Consider the following 21,785-nt stretch of genomic DNA (forward strand, 5'->3'; position numbering starts at 1 on the left):
ATAATTACCCAACAGAACACACACGGTTGGGAGCAGAGCAGTGATAGAGACTGGTTTAGACTGATTTCATCACTTTATTTAAAGTGTTATGCAGGCAAAGTCTTTTTTTCTCTTTTCACTTCTTTAACCCCAGTCACACAACACATTTGTACAAAGTTGATTTAAAAATATCAATAAAATATCAATAATCAAGAACCTGCAGCCTTGGAGGCCAGATTTATCAATCATCATGGAGAGCCACAAACTGCTTAGAAAAACATTTTACAAATGAGATGTCACTAGAAAATATGAAAGAAAACTGGTTGTCACACAAAATATTACCGAAAACATCCACATCTGGTTGGTATATCAACCATTTAATTTTCAAATATTAATTTGTATTAATTTTTTGCTTTCATTAAATTTTTTTAAACATATTATGGCGCGTTAAGAGTAGTTGAAATGACGGGCCGCAGTCATGACAACGACAGACGTAGTAAAATAAGTTTACGATGAATTAAAAAGAGAAAACAGCACTAAAAGGCAACATGCTGTACACACACACCTCTGATCAACGCGTACGATACACTCCAGCAAAAGGCAGATATTAAAATAGAACAGATAATAAATTAGCTGTACACAGTAATCATCTGTGTCAAAATGTACTGGGGGGGGTTAAGAAAATAAAGAGCTAAAAATACAATTCAAAACGTATGCACTGACACTAACATAGAGCAACATCACCGGACACTTGTCATAACAACCACATAGTAATAACATCCACCCTGCCACAACCCCTTCTCTCTCCCTTTCTCTCCCCTTCTCTTCATGCCTCACCCTTCCCCCCACTACATGTGTGTATGTGTGTGTGTGTGTGTGTAATACTGCTTGTTTTAAGGCGTTGTAGTACCAGGACTCACACACAGGGGGCTCTACCTTCACAATGCAGAGAAAACAGCACCAACGTCAAATCACACTGGAACTCTAAAACTGTTAGTTAATTGAGTATCTCTAATCACTTGAAATATCGTGAATATATATTATTTGAAATATGTCTAATTACTAAAATGTATATTGTTTATCTAAGACGTTGATACTTTATACAAGTTTAGGGTTCAGATACGATGATTGAGTCACATTACTGCTGTATTCTAGACTGGTTCTGGTACAAACAGCTGCTGCTCTGAGTATCAGTGGGAGCACCGTGTGTTTTGACATTAGTACTGCTTATTGACACTGTCTTACCCACCCACCAACCCCAGGAGAGCTACTTCTTAAAGGTGCACTCAGCAATATGGCATCATCAAGCAGGAAATCACCCCGCTGTGTATGATGATGTCATATTCCTGAGTGCATCTTTAACGCTGTGAGCTGACTGGCTGTTTCATACCAGGGAAACCTTTTCCTCTACTGTCATTAATGTAAACATGGTTTCACTAGGATTGTCTTATAGTATTGCTTTCACTAAACAGCCTGTTGCAGAAAGCTAGATTGTTCGTTTTATAGAAACTATTAATATTTCAAATGCAGAGCGTTTCTATAGGAATGCATCATTTATACATATGTTCTATGTGCTTTTTTCGACCCTTTAGAGGTCTATTCCTCTTTTTCTTGTCTTTCTTCAGTAAGAGTTTATCAGACTGGTCTTTACCTGAACTATAGTCCTGTTGAACCGGGATACATTGACACACACTCTCAAACACATACACACACACACACACGCATGCACGCACATACACACACCTGTCCCTGCTCCTCTCACCTTTCTGTCCTACAGTCTGGACCGTGCCACATATCATGCTTCTTCATCATAATCATCATTACAGTATTAGCAGAGGAACATCTTTGTGCATAGAGATACAATTGCTGTGTTTCAAATGGCACCCTAGCTATTTGGGACACAGCCAATGTCTCCTCTTGATGTTTTACAACTCCAGGGTTCTGTCTTGTGCTAGTTTAATTAGCCAATCCAAAATGGCATTCTCTTCCCTACATAAACTACTCAGAAGGCTCTGGCCAAAAGTAGTGCACTATATAAGGGATAGGGTGCGAGTTTAGATTATAAATCTATATTATACCTTTTCCCCTGACCTTCTGTTATAAACACCATTCTACTAATTCATACCTTTAGTCTGTCGTTAGATTAATTCATTCGTTTAGATTCAGATTCCTCCCTCTGTTTATGTAATATTCAGTTCATCATATTTCTCTTCTTTTTGAAAACAACATTTAAAAAAAATAGACCACCTGACCTCCATAGCCACAGCATAACCATGGAGACCAACCAGGAAGTTAGCTCTCCCTGCTTTATCCCTAAACCGGGGCGTGGTCACTGGTCACTACTCAAACTCCTCTTCCTCCTCTTCCTCTTCTCCCTCCATTTGATTGGGCGAGGAGGCTGTTGGAGTGGCAGGGGCGGAGTCCTGGGAGAGTGTCTCCACAGTTACGATGCGAGGGGAGGAGCCTAAACCCTGGTTGGAGTCTTCCATGTCTTCAGTGGTGATGATGGCGAGAGAAGCCCCGCCCTTCTTGTTCTGGTGGGTTTTGATGTGTTTGGAGAGATGGTCGCTACGCATGAAACGCTTACTGCACTCTGGACACTCAAACCTCTTCTCACCTGGAGGATGGGTACATCTGAATAAGAACAACAGACACAGGACATATCTGTGTGTGTGTGTGTGTGAGAGAGAGAGAGTGTGTCTGTGTGTGGGCTTGGGAGTGCGTACCTGTGTGTGTCCGTCTGTGTCTCTGCAGTTCATCCGAGCGTGTGAACCTCTTGCCACAGAAGATCCAGTTGCAGACGAAGGGTCGTTCTCCTGTGTGCCAGCGGAGGTGAGCTCTCAGGTGACTGGTCTTACCTGGTAGATAGAATATTATTACAGATTAGTAATATCAAATTAATATTCTATATTTTATTGGTTCAATAGACTAGTACATCTCTATTTTATACAGTATTGACTGGTAAATCTATTTTATACAGTATTGACAGGTAAATCTATTTTATACAGTATTGACTGGTAAATCTATTTTATACAGTATTGACTGGTAAATCTCTATTATACAGTATTGACTGGTAAATCTCTATTTTATACACTGTAGATGGGTAAATCTCTATTTTATACACTGTAGACAGGTAAATCTCTATTTTATACAGTGTAGACGGGTAAATCTCTATTTTATACAGTGTAGACGGGTAAATCTCTATTTTATACAGTGTAGACGGGTAAATCTCTATTTTATACAGTGTAGACGGGTAAATCTCTTTTATACAGTATTGACTGGTAAATCTCTTTTATACAGTATTGACTGGTAAATCTCTTTTATACAGTATTGACTGGTAAATCTCTTTTATACAGTATTGACTGGTAAATCTCTATTATACAGTATTGACTGGTAAATCTCTATTTTATACAGTATTGACTGGTAAATCTCTTTTATACAGTATTGACTGGTAAATCTCTATTTTATACAGTATTGACTGGTAAATCTATTTTATACAGTATTGACTGGTAAATCTATTTTATACAGTATTGACTGGTAAATCTATTTTATACAGTATTGACTGGTGAATCTCTATTTTATACAGTGTAGACGGGTAAATCTCTATTTTATACAGTGTAGACGGGTAAATCTCTAATTCATACAGTATAGACTGGTCTTGCCGTAGACCTTCCACAGTAGACTGGTCTTACCGTAGGCCTTCCACAGTATAGACTGGTCTTACCGTAGACCTTTCCACAGTATAGACTGGTCTTACCGTAGACCTTTCCACAGTATAGACTGGTCTTACCGTCGACCTTTCCACAGTATAGACTGGTCTTACCGTAGACCTTTCCACAGTATAGACTGGTCTTACCGTAGACCTTTCCACAGTATAGACTGGTCTTACCGTAGACCTTTCCACAGCCCTCCATGTGACACACATGCTGCTTCTTCTTAGACGGGTCTCCACTGGTCCTGCAACACACACACACAGTCAGAGAGAGACAGTGAGAGTCTGTGTGTGTGTGTGTGTGTGTGTGTGTAGTACCTCCCCTCTCCGTCCCTACAGTTAGGACAGGAGCACGCCACCCTGCGGAGCCTCTTGCTGGGTGGTCCTTCCTGGTCCGACGCACTCTGGACAGAACCCATCTGGTCTGGGCTTAGCGACGACCCCGCCACGTTACCCATGGTTACCTTTACTGGGGACGACTGGACCTTAACACCGCCCTCCTGACCCTGCGGCTGACCTGGTGGTAGAATAGACTATTTTTATTTATTGGATAATTAAAGTAGTAGGCTGCTCCAGCCGGAGATTACATTACATTAATTAAAAATGATTTAGGATAAAAACACAAAGGCCAGAGGCGTATTTCAATTATGGTACAGTAGAATATCATTATGGTACAGTAGAGTAGAATATCATTATGGTACAGTAGAATATCATTATGGTACAGTAGAGTATAATATCATTACGGTACAGTAGAATATCATTATGGTACAGTAGAGTAAAATATCATTACGGTACAGTAGAGTAGAATATCATTATGGTACAGTAGAGTAGAATATCATTATGGTACAATATAATGTCATTATAGTACAGTAGAATATCTTTATGGTACAGTAGAGTAGAATATCATGATGGTACAGTACAGTAGAATATCACTATGGTATAGTAGAGTAGAATATCATTATGGTACAGTAGAGTAGAATATCATTATGGTACAGTACAGTAAAATATCACTATGGTATAGTAGAGTAGAATATCATTATGGTACAGTAGAATATCATTATGGTACAGTAGAGTAGAATATCACTATGGTACAGTACAGTAGAATATCATTATGGTACAGTAGAGTAGAATATCATTATGGTACAGTAGAGTAGAATATCATTCTGGTACAGTAGAATATCACTATGGTATAGTAGAGTAGAATATCATTATGGTACAGTAGAATATCACTATGGTACAGTAGAATATCATTATGGTACAGTAGAGTAGAATATCATTATGGTACAGTAGAATATCATTACGGTACAGTAGAGTATCATTACGGTACAGTAGAATATCATTACGGTACAGTAGAGTAGAATATCATTATGGTACAGTAGAGTATAATATCATTACGGTACAGTAGCGTAGAATATCATTATGGTACAGTAGAATATCATTATGGTACAGTAGAATATCATTATGGTACAGTAGAATATCATTATGGTACAGTAGAGTATAATATCATTACGGTACAGTAGCGTAGAATATCATTATGGTACAGTAGAGTAGAATATCATTATGGTACAGTAGAATATCATTACGGTACAGTAGAGTAGAATATCATTATGGTACAGTAGAATATCATTATGGTACAGTAGAGTATAATATCATTACGGTACAGTAGAGTAGAATATCATTATTGTACAGTAGAATATCATTATGGTACAGTAGAGTAGAATATCATTATGGTACAGTAGAATATCATTATGGTACCGTAGAATATCACTAAGGTACAATATAATATCATTATAGTACAGTAGAATATAATTATGGTACAGTAGAGTAGAATATCATTATGGTACAGTAGAGTAGAATATCATGATGGTACAGTACAGTAGAATATCACTATGGTATAGTAGAGTAAAATATCATTATGGTACAGTAGAGTATAATATCATTATGGTACAGTATAATATCATTATGGTACAGTAGAGTAGAATATCACTATGGTACAGTAGAATATCATTATGGTACAATAGAGTAGAATATCACTATGGTATAGTAGAGTAGAATATCATTATGGTACAGTAGAGTAGAATATCATTATGGTACCGTAGAATATCACTATGGTACAATATAATATCATTATAGTACAGTAGAATATCATTATGGTACAGTAGAGTAGAATATCATTATGGTACCGTAGAATATCACTATGGTACAATATAATATCATTATAGTACAGTAGAATATCATTATGGTACAGTAGAGTAGAATATCATGATGGTACAGTACAGTAGAATATCACTATGGTATAGTAGAGTAGAATATCATTATGGTACAGTAGAGTAGAATATCATTATGGTACAGTATAATATAATTGTGGTACAGTAGAGTAGAATATCATGATGGTACAGTACAGTAGAATATCACTATGGTATAGTAGATTAGAATATCATTATGGTACAGTAGAGTAGAATATCACTATGGTACAGTAGAGTAGAATATCATTATGGTACAGTAGAATATCACTATGGTACAGTAGAATATCACTATGGTACAGTAGAATATCATTATGGTACAGTAGAGTAGAATATCATTATGGTACAGTAGAGTAGAATATCACTATGGTACAGTAGAATATCATTATGGTACAGTAGAATATCATTATGGTACAGTAGAGTAGAATATCACTATGGTACAGTAGAGTATAATATCATTATGGTACAGTAGAATATCACTATGGTATAGTAGAGTATAATATCATTATGGTACAGTAGAGTATAATATCATTATGGTACAGTATAATATCATTATGGTACAGTAGAGTATAATATCATTATGGTACAGTAGAATATCACTATGGTATAGTAGAGTATAATATCATTATGGTACAGTAGAGTAGAATATCACTATGGTACAGTATAATATCATTATGGTACAGTAGAATATCACTATGGTACAGTAGAATATCACTATGGTATAGTAGAGTATAATATCATTATGGTACAATAGAGTAGAATATCACTATGGTACAGTATAATATCATTATGGTACAGTAGAATATCACTATGGTACAGTATAATATCATTATGGTACAGTAGAGTAGAATATAATTTGTAGCACTGCTCCCAACCCCCCCCAGAAAATAAACAAATATACATTTGGAGAACAACACTCAACACACACGCACACACTGTCCCTCTCCCTCTCTGTTCTCACCCTGTAGTCCAGTGATGGTGAGGGGTACCCCCTGCATCTGTACTCCAGCAGTGCCCAGTCCAGCGATGTTGACTGTCTGCACCCCCGACCCAGGGTTGATCTGGGCTGCACTCAGCGTCAGGGGAGCCCCCCCCAGCTGCATGAAGCCCCCTCCTCCCACAGCCCCTCCGCCCACAGGGGCCAGGGTCAGCTGCTGGGGAACAGACATCCCCCCAGGGAGCTGCAGAGTCTGCCATGTGATCTGGCCCGACGAGGAGAGGGTTGGGGTCCGGATCAGAATCTGGAGGAATCAATTAATAGAAAAAGGCTATGAATCATTGACATTCAATTGAAATCAATACAACACACAATAAAATCATAGAGGTTGGAAGAAATGTCCACTATATATACAAAATGATGTGGACACCCCTTTAAATGAGCAGATTTGGCCATTTCAGCCACACCTGTTGCTGACAGGTGTATAAAATCGAGTACACAGCCATTCAATCTCCATTTAACAAACATTGACAGTAGAATGGCCTTACTGAAGAGCTCAGTGACTTTCAACGTGGCACTGTCATAGGATGCCACCTTTCCAACAAGTCAGTTCATCAAATTTCTGCCCTGCTAGAGCTGCCCCAGTCAACTGTAAGTGCTGTTATAGTGAAGTGGAAACGTCCAGGAGCAACAACGACTCAGCCACGAAGTGGTAAGCCACACAAGCTCACAGAACGAGACCACCAAGTGCTGAAGCGCGTAACACATAAAAATTGCCTGTCCTCGGTTGCAACACTCACTAGCGAGTTCCAAACTGCCTCTGGGAGCAATGTCAGCACAATAACTGTTCTTCATGAATGGGTTTCCATGGCTGAGCAGCCGCACACAAGCCTAAGATCACCGTGCGCAATGCCAAGTGTCGGCTGGAGTGGTGTAAAGCTCGCCGACAACTGTAACGTTTGGTGGAGGAATAATGGTCAGGGGCTGTTTTTCATGGTTCGGGTTAGGCCCCTTAATTTCAGTGAAGGGAAATCTTAATGCTACAGCATACAATGACATTCTAGACGATTCTGTGCTTCCAACTTTGTGGCAACAGTTTGGGGAAGGCAGCAGAGAGCAGCTAGCTACCTGTTGGTTCTGGAAGGCTTGTATGGGCTGTAGGGTCCCGCCTGGTCCTAACTGAAAGGTTTGGATCTGATGCGGCTGGCCTTGGATCTGATGGAAACAAACACAGGGCTCACAAACTTTCTGCAGATGTACTGTGTGTGTGTGTGTGTGTGTGTGTGTGTGTGTGTGTGTGTGTGTGTGTGTGTGTGTGTGTGTGTGTGTGTGTGTGTGTGTGTGTGTGTGTGTGTGTGTGTGTGTGTGTGTTACCTGGTTCTGTGGCTGGATCTGGATCTGCTGCAACACCTGGTTGCCCATCTGGACAATGATGATAATAACAACTTATAATATAATTTATTATAGTATAATACCATATCATATCATAATAGAATAGAATGGAGGGTCAAAAGGTAAAAGCAGCCAAGTAGAACCCACCTGTCCCACGATGACCTGCTGGATGGTCCCTGGAGGATCTGATTGGCCCTGTAGTCCGTTGGCCTGGCTCTGGACATGTCAATCAACCAACCAATTAATTAATCAACGATCAATCAATACATCCTTTTATTTCATGGATGTTAAGTCACAAAAACACGCAATCACGTACCATCTGTGAGTTCTGTGAGTCCTGCTCGCTGGGTTGGTTCTGTGAGTCTCTCTCCGCCCCTCCGTCTGACCCGGCTACAGAACTCAGCTGTGTTCCGTCCGACAATGCTCCATCGCACCCGGCAACAGTTGTTATGGTACCGCCAGATGACCCGGTAGCTGCCCCGGACACCGCCGCCGCCGTTGTTGTCACAAGCTGGTTACTGTTAGCTACGGTAAAGCTGCCGTCTGCTGCTTGGATAAGCTGCACGGCTCCGCCCCCCGCTAAATTATTCATGACCGGCAGGGCGAGGGTCATACCGCCGATGTTTATGGGTACTGTAGTCATTACCTGGGTCTGGGAGCCCTGTAAGGTCTGCATCTGTAGCGGGAAGGACTGGGCTGGACGAAGCTGCAACGTCTGATTGGCTGAGCCAGTGAGGATGGCCTGCTGGTTGGCCGGTTGTAGGATGGCCTGGGTCTGGGATTGGTTCTGGGTCTGGATCAGCTGGACCTGCTCTGGTAGACCGCCCTGGGCCGGACTAAATAGAATAGAAACACTTTATCTATTTTCATCTGTAAAAAGTAAATTGTACCACTTTTTAATCACCCAAACATCCTGTCTAACCTCTAACATGCAGACTACCGGTCTGACCTTTAAAACAGCTGTCACCTACCTGATCTGGATGTGCTGCCCCCCCAGGGATGCGGTCTGGGGGCTGATGTGGATCTGTTGGCCGTCTGCCGTCTGCAGGTGGGGGATCACCTGGTATTGGACCCCACCCCCCGACGAAGGCATATTTTGCACCTGGAGAGACAAACAATAACATTACTTAAAAACATAGTGACATTAGGTGGGCATGTTCTGAACCTGGACACAGAAACAGAATACTATACAGTATATAGTACTCCACTCTCCATGTCTAAGAAAAAGACAGTTATAAGTTATAGGACCAGAATTTCCACATGACTGCATCCCTCCAGTCAACTTTCCATTCTACACACACACACACACACACACACACACACACACACACACACACACACACACACACACACACACACACACACACACACACACACACACACACACACACACACACACACACACAAACCTGGATGATCTGGAACTGCTGCTGCTGCTGAGGCTGCTGATTGGCTGCTATGGTTTTAGTCCCGCACACTGCCTTCACCTTACGGCCTGCCGGAGCACTGTCATTGGCTGAAGTGGTGGCCAGCGTTACGGCGACAGGTTGATTGGCAGTGTCATTGGCCATTTGGGGAGCGGTAGTGATGATCTGCCAGCCATTACCAGTGAACTGGGCAGGAACCAGTTCTAACTGCTGCTGAACCAGAGTCTGATTACCTGCTGCGTCTACAACTATATGACCCTGGATCTGCCCACCCTGCAACTGCAAATAAATATACATAAACAATAAATAAACATCATTGAATAAACATGTACTACAGTAGGAACCAGAGTCTGGTTCCTGGCTGAATCTATGTGTTCCTGGGTCTGGAAGTACAATCAACACACAGTACACTGAAAGTCTGCAGATATATACCGTGTTATAAGCATGTATGAGCCTTTAAAATGGCCATGTAGTGTATGTACCATGTTAAAGCATGTATGAGTCTTTATAATGTCTTATTGTTTCAGAACTTACATTACCAACATTGTAACAACTATAACAGTAACAAGAACATTAATACAAGGAATAACAAAACCTATAGCGATATAATTAGTATTGATTGCTACCTGTATTTGACCAGCTTGCAACTGGACCTGTCCTTCCACTCCTCCCTGACCTCCTATCTTACTGCAGGTCGCAGCCAGTAGGGCTAGGGGAGACGGCTGGGAATCCTAGAAAGAGAGAATACACACACAGGCAGATAGGGGAATTCAAACATAGAACACACACACACACACAGAGACAACATGCATATAGACAGAGAGAGAGAGACAGACAAAGAGAGAGAGAGAGAGACACACAGAGACAACATGCATATAGACAGAGAGAGAGAGATACAGAGAGAGAGACACACACACACACACACAGAAACAACATGTATATAGACAGAGAGAGATACAGAGAGAGAGAGACACACACACACACACACACACAGACAACATGTATATAGACAGAGAGAGAGATAGAGAGAGACACACACACACACAGACAAAATGCATATAGACAGAGAGAGAGATACAGAGATTGAGAGAGAGACAAAGGGAGAAGAGAGAGACAACATGCATATAGACAGAGAGAGCAATACGGAAAGAGAGAGACACACACAGATAGATAGACAGACAGAGAGAGAAACACACACACAGAGACAACATACAAAGAGAGAGCAGTAGTCACGAAGGAACTACACTCTTCGAAAAAAACGGGTTATTCGGCTGTCCCTATAGGAGAACCCTTTTTGGTTACATGGTATAACCCTTTTTGGTTCCAGGTAGAACCTTTTGTAGAAAGGGTTCTACATGGAACCCAAAATGGTTATACCTGGAACCAAAAAAAGTGTTATTAAAAGGGTTCTCCTATGGGGACAGCCAAAGAACCCTTCTAGGTTCTAGATAGCACCTTTTGTTCTAGGAGTGTAGGTCGCAGGCAAATATTTAATATCACCCACACACACACCTCTAAAGCTGCCTGTATAGACAGCTAGTGGGGTTTTTTGCACAGAAGCTACATGACAGTCTATTTCAACACTAGAATCAAACATGCCTTTGGAAAACCCTGTCAGAACACATGCTATGGAAATGCTATGAAAATATTATATAAATATGTTTTATTATACTGTAAAAACCTCATCTCATAGACATGGAGCCAAAGACAAGTCCATTATTGGTGTTGATAGACATAATGCAATCCTCTGAACATGGTCTCTAGACAGAACCAGGAAGTGGTGTGTGTGTGTACCAGCCTACCTGTGATCCAGAACGTTTGCCTTTCTTGCCTGGTTTCCCTCCTTCTGATCCCGACACTTCCTTCTTCTGATCTGAGGACCATCGATCAAACAATACTTGATCAATAATCAATAGACTAACACTGGAGGACTGAATGATTAGTGATCACATTTATCAATAACACAGTGGGTTATACCTGATAAAAATAGGCTATAAAGATGTCAATATTTCCCTGCACATGGTTTTATAACAGTGTAGTGACAACATATGGTTCAACTACTGGCGAAAAGGCATACACATTGATCGGAACCCGATTAGAGACTAATTCATCTAAACAGATCGGTTATGGAAACGTGTTGCCTGTTTTAGGAATAAGCTATTCTTTATCATCAAACGGTTTCTGCATATCTGTCAGGCTGTATGCAAAGAAAGCGAGGGAGAAAGAAAAGAGGGATAGAGGGGTGGAGACGGAGATGAGAGGGGAGGGTACCTACCACTCATAACGCATTCATAAACCAGAGAGGAGAGGCTAGGGGAGAAAGGCCGGCTAAAGCACCGGGTAAGGACGGCCTTTTTTCTCCGCGAATAGCTCGAGCTGGGCTGTGTCGTCGCTCCGGTTAGCACCTAAACCACCCACTCGGCAGGAAGGGCGGTACAAAACTCGAGCAACAATCAAACCTCCCGTGATAACGGGAAACGGTCCGGTTTCCGCGTCTGACGCCTCTCAAAACCAACCGAAAACACCCTTTAACGACCGACGCGCGTTAATTCCATTAACGGAAAAATCGACTGAAAAAATGTATTCTAATTTAAGTTAGTAATGTGTCCGCGGTAGGCCCACCCACTTCCATTTACCCATCAGACCAACTCCCCTCGCCCTCTCTCCTCTCTTTCTGCCTCTGCTGTTTCTGCCGCTACGTACAACAAGCCTTTCCAACGATCTTCATGCAAAAACACCCCTCATCAATACCACTATTTTATGGCTATTTTAATAGTTGAATTTTAGAATTGCAGCTGGAGACAGATAGCTGTGGCTTTTTGTGGGCGGTGCGCTCCTCCCACATATTCAGGACTCGGTCTGCGAGGGTTGAGATGGGAGTTGTATTTAGCGAAGCCTCGCCTTCGAAATGTGTTGTGGCGACGGGGACTTCATCTCCCAGTCTGCCTTGCGGTGAGCTGTACGGCTCGTGCGGCGTAGAGTCAAGGTAGGGTGAGAAGCATAGAGAAGGCGGTGACTGTGTGATGTGGGGGTTGGGCAAGAGGTGAGGTGTGAACGTTCTGTTCTCTTTTTTATCATGAGGGCCAGTCTCTCCTTTCCTCCTCCACTCTTATTTTGATGAAGGTTGGCCTCTCGCTGCCTTCAGCTTTCTCTCCCTCTCTATCACAGGGGTGAGTCTGTCTCGCCCCCTCTATTATATGGTCAGTGTATCTCCCGTTCTCACCGTCGAATAAGGGACACTCGCTATCTGTATATTATAAGGGATACTCTCTCGCTGCCTCTCTCCCCCCGTTTTGTATATATAAGAGACTAGCTCTTATACTATACAGCAGGGCTGCCCAACCCTCTTCCTGGAGATCTACTGTCCTGTAGGTTTTCAGTCCAACCCTAATTTAGGGTATCTGATGCAGCTAGTTAAGGTCTTGTTGAGCAGCTAATTAGTAGAATCAGGTATGTTAAATGAGGGTTGGACTGTAGATCTCCGGGAAGAGGGTTGGGCAGCCCTGCTATATAGAGACCAGCCATTATAATATACAGAGACTATCCCTTATAACAGACAGCCTCTCTCTCTGTCTACTGTATATTATACTGAACAAAAATATAAACATGACATGTAAAGTGTTGCTCCCATGTTTCATGAGCTGAAATAAAAGATCCCCAAAATGTTCCATTCACACAGAAAGCTTATTTCTCTCAAATGTTGTGCACAAATTTGTTTACAACCCTGTTAGTGAGCATTTCTCATTTGCCAAGATAATTCACCCACTTGACACATGTGGCATATCAAGAAGCCGATTAAACAGAATGATCACTACACAGGTGCACCTTGTGCTTGGGACAATAAAAGGCCACTCTAAAATGTGCAGTTGTGTCACACAACACAATGACACAGATGTCTCAAGTTGAGGGAGTGTGCAATTGGCATCCTGACTGCAGGAATATCCACCAGATCAGTTGCCAGAGAATTGAATGTTAATTTCTCTACCATAACCTGCCTCCAATGTTGTTTTAGAGAATTTGGCAGTAAGTCCAACCGGCCTCACAACCGCAGACCACATGTAACCACACCAGCCCAGGACCTCCACATCCGGCTTCTTCACCTGCGTGATCTGTCTGAGACCAGCCACCCGGACACCTGATGAAACTGAGGATTATTTGGGTCTGTAATAAGGCCCTTTTGTGAGGAAAAACTAATTCTGATTGGCTGGGCCTGGCTCCCCAGTCAGTGAGCCTATGCGCTCCCAAGCCCACCCATGGCTGCGCCCCTGCCCAGTCATGTGAAATCCATAGATTAGGGCCCAATCAATGTATTTAAATTGATTGATTCCCTTATATGAACTGTAACTCAGTAAAACCGTTGAAATGAAGATGAATGCTCTGAATAAGAGCGTCTGCTAAATTACTAAAATGTAAAATGGTCTCCACTAATCTACCAAAAGTTACACGCACTCATCCACGTTTTAACCCAACAGACAGTACACGCACACTCATCCACGTTTTAACCCAACAGACAGGGAAGGCACACTCATCCACGTTTTAACCCAACAGACAGGGAAGACACACTCATCCACGTTTTAACCCAACAGACAGTACACGCACACTCATCCACGTTTTAACCCAACAGACAGTACACGCACACTCATCCACGTTTTAACCCAACAGACAGGGAAGGCACACTCATCCACGTTTTAACCCAACAGACAGTAAACGCACACTCATCCACGTTTTAACCCAACAGACAGTACACGCACACTCATCCACGTTTTAACCCAAAAGACAGTACACGCACACTCATCCACGTTTTAACCCAACAGACAGTACACGCACACTCATCCACGTTTTAACCCAACAGACAGGGAAGGCACACTCATCCACGTTTTAACCCTACAGACAGGGAAGGCACACTCATCCACGTTTTAACCCAACAGACAGGGAAGGCACACTCATCCACATTTTAACCTTACAGACAGGGAAGGCACACTCATCCACGTTTTAACCCTACAGACAGGGAAGGCACACTCATCCACGTTTTAACCCTACAGACAGGGAAGGCACACTCATCCACGTTTTAACCCAACAGACAGGGAAGGCACACTCATCCACGTTTTAACCTTACAGACAGGGAAGGCACACTCATCCACGTTTTAACCTTACAGACAGGGAAGGCACACTCATCCACGTTTTAACCTCACAGACAGGGAAGGCACACTCATCCACGTTTTAACCCAACAGACAGGGAAGGCACACTCATCCACGTTTTAACCCAACAGACAGGGAAGGCACACTCATCCACGTTTTAACCCAACAGACAGGGAAGGCACACTCATCCACGTTTTAACCCAACAGACAGGGAAGGCACACTCATCCACGTTTTAACCCAACAGACAGGGAAGGCACACTCATCCACGTTTTAACCCAACAGACAGGGAAGGCACACTCATCCACGTTTTAACCCAACAGACAGGGAAGGCACACTCATCCACGTTTTAACCCAACAGACAGGGAAGGCACACTCATCCACGTTTTAACCCAACAGACAGGGAAGGCACACTCATCCACGTTTTAACCCAACAGACAGTACACGCACACTCATCCACGTTTTAACCCAACAGACAGGGAAGGCACACTCATCCACGTTTTAACCCAACAGACAGGGAAGGCACACTCATCCACGTTTTAACCCAACAGACAGGGAAGGCACACTCATCCACGTTTTAACCCAACAGACAGGGAAGGCACACTCATCCACGTTTTAACCCAACAGACAGGGAAGGCACACTCATCCACGTTTTAACTCAACAGACAGGGAAGGCACACTCATCCACGTTTTAACCCAACAGACAGGGAAGGCACACTCATCCACGTTTTAACCCAACAGACAGGGAAGGCACACTCATCCACGTTTTAACCCAACAGACAGGGAAGGCACACTCATCCACGTTTTAACCCAACAGACAGGGAAGGCACACTCATCCACGTTTTAACCCAACAGACAGGGAAGGCACCTGGTCGTTATCCGTGGTCACGACTATCTCAGGACCCAACAATTGACCCCCCCTTGACCTCAAGACCAATTTAGATTCTTCCCCTTTTCTCCTGAAATGTGTTCTCCTTCACTAACCCTAGAATACTAAATCTACACACATTCCAAACTGCTACTACAGCCATTGTGATAGACACCAACTAGTTAACATTTGAACTTCAGTTCTTTATTTCAGATTCAACTAACATACAGTGTCCACTTTCAGAAGCAGTCTTATAACTTTAACTCAATATAGAAGGAAAAAAACATTAAAACAGTGTAATAAACAGTACACTATACATCCCATAGGTCCAATTGTATTGGCTATTGTCTATAATCAAGGGAATATGTTCTGTTCCTTTCAGTAAAAGGTTGACCATGTCTTACTACTAGGGATGCAGTGGTAAAATAGGTGTAAACTCTGAAGTAACGTAAACTCAAACTATGCTAATTTAGCATAATAATAGGTGCGTAAACATTATTCCCCAAATTAAAAAGGTACTGAATTTAACAGCGGTTGTCTGTACCCTCCGCCCCATCCAAGGTCTAATAAAAAGTTAAACTCCACTGCCTGACTGCTGTTGCATAAAAATATGATTTCAGAATCGGGCTGCCTGTGTAAACACAGCCTTGGAACCACAGATATCCATCTAGACCGGTGTTGCTCAATCTTTTTAGTTGCAGGGATCCACAAGTTATGGTTTTCATGGGTCATATTCAGTGGTGTACACCGTAGCAAAACATTTTGCAACAATAAATGGTAATTACATGTTCTTACTGGAAAATATCAGGTACTACCTCCCGTTTCAAAACGTTGTCTCCGTACTGAACATGACTGATTAAATAGGGTGTTAGAAGGACGTGGCAGTCATTGAGGAACACTGTTCTAGACCATCTAGAGATCCAAAACCCTGGACTCGAGTCTGAACTGTGGCAGTACTAACGCAGAACAATTCTGTGTCAGTATGACTACGTCCTAATTATCTCTCCTTCTGCCCAAAGTGTGCACTTGTTCACTTCCATCCATTGATTTGTAGGGAAATGACTGGTATAAGAAATATGGTGGAAATTCCCTTTAGCCCATGCCTCTGCAAATCCAATGCTTTGTGGGAAGTAGTGAAGAGTGTACACTTCAGGAGAAAGAAGAGATTATTGAGACACCCCCTCTGTCTGCTGGGTCTCTCCCTCTGGGCCTCCAGGGTGTAATTGTCTGTCCTGACCAATGGGGGAGCTGTCTGCTTGTCTCTAGGCTCGAAGATCTTTTTGGATGCTGTGGAGAAAGAAAAGTAGACATTTTTTAATTAAAAACAACCTTTATTAGCTCAATCAAACACACAGCCAAATTAAAACACACACTACCTACACAGTGGTAAAGTACTTAAGTAAAAATACTTTAAAGTACTACTTAAGTAGTTTTGGGGGGTAACGCCATTACATTCCTAAAGAAAATAATGTACTTTATTTTTTTACTCCATAAATTTTCACTGACACCCACAGTGGTGGAAAAAGTATCCAATTGTCATACTTGAGTAAAAACTAAAGATATCGTAATAGAAAATGACTCAAGTAGAGGTGAAAGTCACCCAGTAAAATACTACTTGAGTAAAAGTATTTGGTTAAATATACATCTTAAATTCCTAATATTAAGCAAACCAGACGGCACCATTTTATTTACAGATAGCCAGATGCACACTCCAACACTCAGACATAATTTACAAAACAAGTCCTCCAGTGTTTAGTGAGTCCTCCAGATCAGAGGCAGTAGGGAGGACCAGGGATGTTCACTGTTTAGTGAGTCCTCCAGATCAGAGGCAGTAGGGAGGACCAGGGATGTTCACTGTTTAGTGAGTCCTCCAGATCAGAGGCAGTAGGGAGGACTAGGGATGTTCACTGTTTAGTGAGTCCTCCAGATCAGAGGCAGTAGGGAGGACCAGGGATGTTCTCTAGATACAGTAAGTGCATGAAATGGACCATTTTCCTGTCCTGCTAAGCATTCACAATGTAACGGGTAGCCTACTTAAAGAGTAGCCTTCTGTCAGGGAAAATGTATGGAGTAAAAAGTACATTATTTTCTTTAGGAATGTAGTGAAGTAAAAGTTGTCCATAAAAACTGCGTAAGTAGTACTTTCAAGTATTTTTACACCACTGGACACCCAAAAGTACTCGTTACATTTTGAATGCTTAGCAAGACAGGAAAATGGTCAAATTCACTAACTTATCAAGAGAACATCCCTGGTCATCCCTACTCCCTCTGATCTGGAGGACTCACTAAACACAAATGCTTTTTTTGTACATGATGTCCAAGTGTTGGAGTGTGTCCCTGGCTATTCCAAAATAAAAAACACCAAAATCATACCATCTGGTAAGGAATTTGAAATGATTTATACTCTTACTTAAGTACATTAAAAACCAAATACTTTGACTCAAGTAGTATTTTACTGGGTGACTTTTACTTGAGTGATTTTCTATTAAGGCATCTGGACTTTTCCACAAGTATGACAACCGGGTACTTTTTCCACCACTGCACCTACCTCTCCAGGTAATCTTGGACGTTGCTGTGGCCCTTGTGTTGAGCCAAATGGACGAGTTGTCCTGTTGCACAGCGTCCTTCTCTCCGTCGACACAGACTGCAGTTACAGATTCCTCTACACAGAGGACACTCCCAGTCCTGGAGAGAGAGCGCGGGATACAGAGACACAGAGAAACATGGATTTAGTGACAAAACAATATATTTGGTGTACTGATGGGGTCGAGGACAGGGGCTGTGTGTGTATACTAACTGGATCCAGCAGGGCAGAGCGTACGTCCTCTCCGTAGCGGTTCCTCAGACAGGGCCCACAAAACTGACCCTTGCCCCCTGAACATACTCCGCTACGACACACCGTCTTAGTGTCCAGAGTCTTCTGTCTACACTGATGACAAGTGCTGCCCTGGAACACACACACCAGTTCCATCTCTATCACAGGACAGATGGATAGATAGCAGAACTGAGCAGCTGATGAAAAGTGACAATTATAAAAGCCTTGCTGTGTGTGTGTGTGTGTGTGTGTGTATCTCTTACGTGGTCCTTGTCCAGTATCTTGTCTTTGGCGCCTTCCGCCACGTTGTCCAGCTCTTCCTCTGTGATCTCATCGACTGATCTCACATGTGTAATCTTCCTCCTCTTCCCGCTGCTCGCCCTCCTCTTCTTCCCACTTCTACTCAGCTCATCATCCACCTGGCCACACACAAACCACCATCATCATCATCATCATCTACCTGTTCACAATGATCAAGAGTTACCTGTGTAAAGAATGTGTGTGTGTGTGTGCATAATGAGTGTGTGTGTGAACAAGCATATGTAAGTCATGTGTGCCCTTGTGTACCTCCAGTAGTTTCCTGACACAGATAGTCCTCACAGATCTGTTGCTTCGTGAGGGAGAGGTACTCCGCTCCTCCACCCCAAACTTCTCTGGCGGTCTGGCCGCACGTGATGGGTTCCTCCTCTCACCCCCCTCATACACACCTCGTCTACGAGGGGTCGGCTTCTCACTCACACGCCTCTTCTTCTGGAACACAACACCCACAATGCACCAGTCAAAACTACAACACCCAGAAGTCACGAGTCACCTGAGAAAGTCTGCATGTTTCAGGGGATCAGTTTGAACAAGACGAGCTGCAGTGCCGCTTATCTTTGGGAAGCAAGGTGATTTACAGATTCCGCCAGTCCAACTGTGGACGAGCTGCAGTGCCGCTTATCTTTGGGAAGCAAGGTGATTTACAGATTCCGCCAGTCCAACTGTGGTACATTAATCTGAAACATGCACAATATGAACCAATTCCATTAGCCCAGTCAAGTGTGTAGTGTACTAACTCACCATGGTAGAGGGGGGGGGTTCAGCCATGTTGGTCAGGTCAGCAAACAGCTTGGCCAACTGAAGGACAACAATAACACAGGATGAGAAAACCCTTCCAATATACACAATAATAACAAGAGAGAAAGTAGATAGCAGGGTTGTATTCAGTAGTGTAAGCGCCTACGGAACACGACCCAGGGCAGTGGTTATGTACCATGGCCTTGTTCTCCTGGATGTTCTTGGCTCGTTTATTTAGAACTGGAGACTCAACCTCCTCCTCCTCTTTTTTTAGAGGCTGTTTCTGACCCCGTGTCACCATCCCACAGGACACCTGAGACACACCCCTTTTCAGATGCTCCTTTTCATTGGTTCTCCTCTTTGGAGGGGCGGTAGTGATTGGCTGGGGTTTCTTTGGTGCCTCCCCTTTCTTGGCAGAGAGTCTTTTGGTGGGAAACCTGAAGCAGAGTATTCAACTCTATTCAAAAAGCAGTGGATCATAGTGAATAGGGTGCCATTTGAGACACACACATACACACAGTTGAACACTCGTACACTCACCTAAAGGCAACACAGAGACTCCTCCTTGTGTGTGTCTCTGGCTCCTCCCCCTCGGAGTAGAAACCTGTGTCTTCATCACTCTCCTCCGCTACGCACTGGAGCGCCCGAAAAAAGGAGAGAAGAGTCATGGTACAACCAAGCATCCCCATACACACATACCACTGGAGAGAACAGTAGAAAAGAGATGCCATGTTAGGTCTCAATACCATAGCCTTCATCCTGCTTCTGAACCCTCTGTTCTCTTCCTCACCAAAGCCCTAAAAACCCTCCCCCTCACTGTCTGAATGGCTGAACAGACTTACCAACTCTGCGGTCACAAACTTTGACCTGAAACGCACGGCCTGAAGAGAGAGAGATGGATGGATTATTTCAATCGCTAACTGTAGCAGAATTACGTAAACCAGGATTGTAGTGTGTGTGTGTGTGGTAAAGATTGGCAGCTACTCACCGGCTTCCCAGAGTCCTCAGAGGCAAGGCTGTCCCTGCTGTCGTCTGATTCGCTGTCACTAGGCACTGACATGGCAAAACCCAGGAAGTCCTCGTCGTCACTGGGACTCTCAAAGATGGCCGCCAGTGTCCTGGGGTTCTGAAGGACAGACAACAGATTAAAGCCAAAGATAGTTGTATAACTAACTCTGCTATTTCCCCCTATTCATCTGTGTTAAAGCTACACTAATATATAATACCCTTTTCACACTGTCCTTTCCAGAAAGTAGTCTATGGTGGAGGTGTAACCAGTACAGAAGAGCTCGGGTTCAGTAATGAGTCAAAGAGTTGGCCACTAACAAAAATGTAAACAGACCAAATGCATTCCTATTACATTTCTCATATTCAAATACTGCAGCACTGATTTCTATGATAGGCTGTCGATATAAATTACATTTAATTTATAAATTACATTTAATTTATAAAATAAGGAACTGGACATTTTATGACTTGACTTAGCTAGCCTTTTAGAGGAGTAAAGCCAAAGGGCCTTATAAAGGACCCCGGACTGAGACCCCTGAACTGTACTGTAGGCTAAACAGCACAGCGTAAAACCCCAAACCAGCAAGCAATGCAGATGCACAGTGGCTAGGAAAAACTCATTAGAAACCTAGAGGGACCAGGCTCTGAGGGGTGGCCAGTCCTCTTCTGGCTGTACCGTGTGGAGATATAAAAACTGCAACTGTTAAACCTCACTTACCTTTGATGAGAACGGCATTTTAACTCGTTTGAGAGACGAATTTTCCTTCTCTCAGAAGTTCACATGCAGTTCACGCAACAAAGAATGAATGGTAAAAAAAACACGAGTTCATGTACTTGTCTCAAAAGGCAGGTGTGCAGTCCAGTTTTGAATTTCGTTCAAATATGTTTTCAAGCTTGATGACTTGATTTTGTGAGCCCAGAATACTTTTCCTGTATGTAGAAGTCGTTATACGACGGCCGTGAGAGTGAATTGATTTGTAATATCATTACAATGAGTTTCCGATCGGAGTCTCTCTCCTTCTCCCCCGGATACATAATGGAACAGCCCGAGTCCCGCCCTCTCCCAGTTTCGCGGCAAAAAAGATAATGTAGGTGTGGCAGAATCTCACTGTCCCGAGAAATGGGCTTTTCAAGGTTCTGTGCTTTAAAATCCAACTACTGTACTGCAGTGTCTGCAACAAAGAAGTAATAGCAAAGTTGCATCTGGAAAC

The 21,785-nt window shown here is 42.8% G+C and overlaps 2 protein-coding genes across 3 annotated transcripts; both read right to left on the bottom strand.

Annotated features, from left to right (window-relative positions):
* Positions 1-54: 54 nt before the first annotated feature.
* sp4 (sp4 transcription factor) lies at positions 55-12,546 on the bottom strand. The gene is made up of 14 exons (XM_071368434.1): positions 11,966-12,546; positions 11,493-11,563; positions 10,317-10,421; positions 9,673-9,969; positions 9,235-9,365; positions 8,580-9,099; positions 8,411-8,479; positions 8,246-8,293; positions 8,000-8,086; positions 6,896-7,175; positions 4,010-4,208; positions 3,869-3,936; positions 2,706-2,837; positions 55-2,596 (listed from the first exon to the last, which is right to left on the bottom strand). Exons 1-14 carry the CDS (start codon positions 11,970-11,972, stop codon positions 2,319-2,321), a joined length of 2,292 nt encoding a protein of 763 aa, XP_071224535.1. The 5' UTR covers positions 11,973-12,546; the 3' UTR covers positions 55-2,318.
* A 3,331-nt stretch (positions 12,547-15,877) lies between these two features.
* Positions 15,878-21,444, bottom strand: LOC139555041 (cell division cycle-associated 7-like protein). Of its 2 annotated transcripts, none has more exons than XM_071368436.1 (11): positions 21,293-21,444; positions 20,555-20,692; positions 20,409-20,447; positions 20,107-20,201; positions 19,763-20,003; positions 19,570-19,626; positions 19,078-19,257; positions 18,774-18,929; positions 18,493-18,642; positions 18,244-18,380; positions 15,878-16,982 (listed from the first exon to the last, which is right to left on the bottom strand). In XM_071368436.1, the coding sequence occupies exons 1-11, from the start codon at positions 21,308-21,310 to the stop codon at positions 16,958-16,960; spliced, it is 1,236 nt and encodes a 411-aa protein (XP_071224537.1). In that variant the 5' UTR covers positions 21,311-21,444; the 3' UTR covers positions 15,878-16,957. The 2 variants fall into 2 exon arrangements, with proteins under 2 accessions (XP_071224537.1, XP_071224536.1); XM_071368435.1 differs by having other exon boundaries at positions 19,078-19,260.
* Between the last annotated feature and the right edge of the window lie 341 nt (positions 21,445-21,785).

This window comes from Salvelinus alpinus, chromosome 26 (genome assembly GCF_045679555.1).
Source record: "Salvelinus alpinus chromosome 26, SLU_Salpinus.1, whole genome shotgun sequence".
Taxonomy (NCBI): domain Eukaryota; kingdom Metazoa; phylum Chordata; class Actinopteri; order Salmoniformes; family Salmonidae; genus Salvelinus; species Salvelinus alpinus.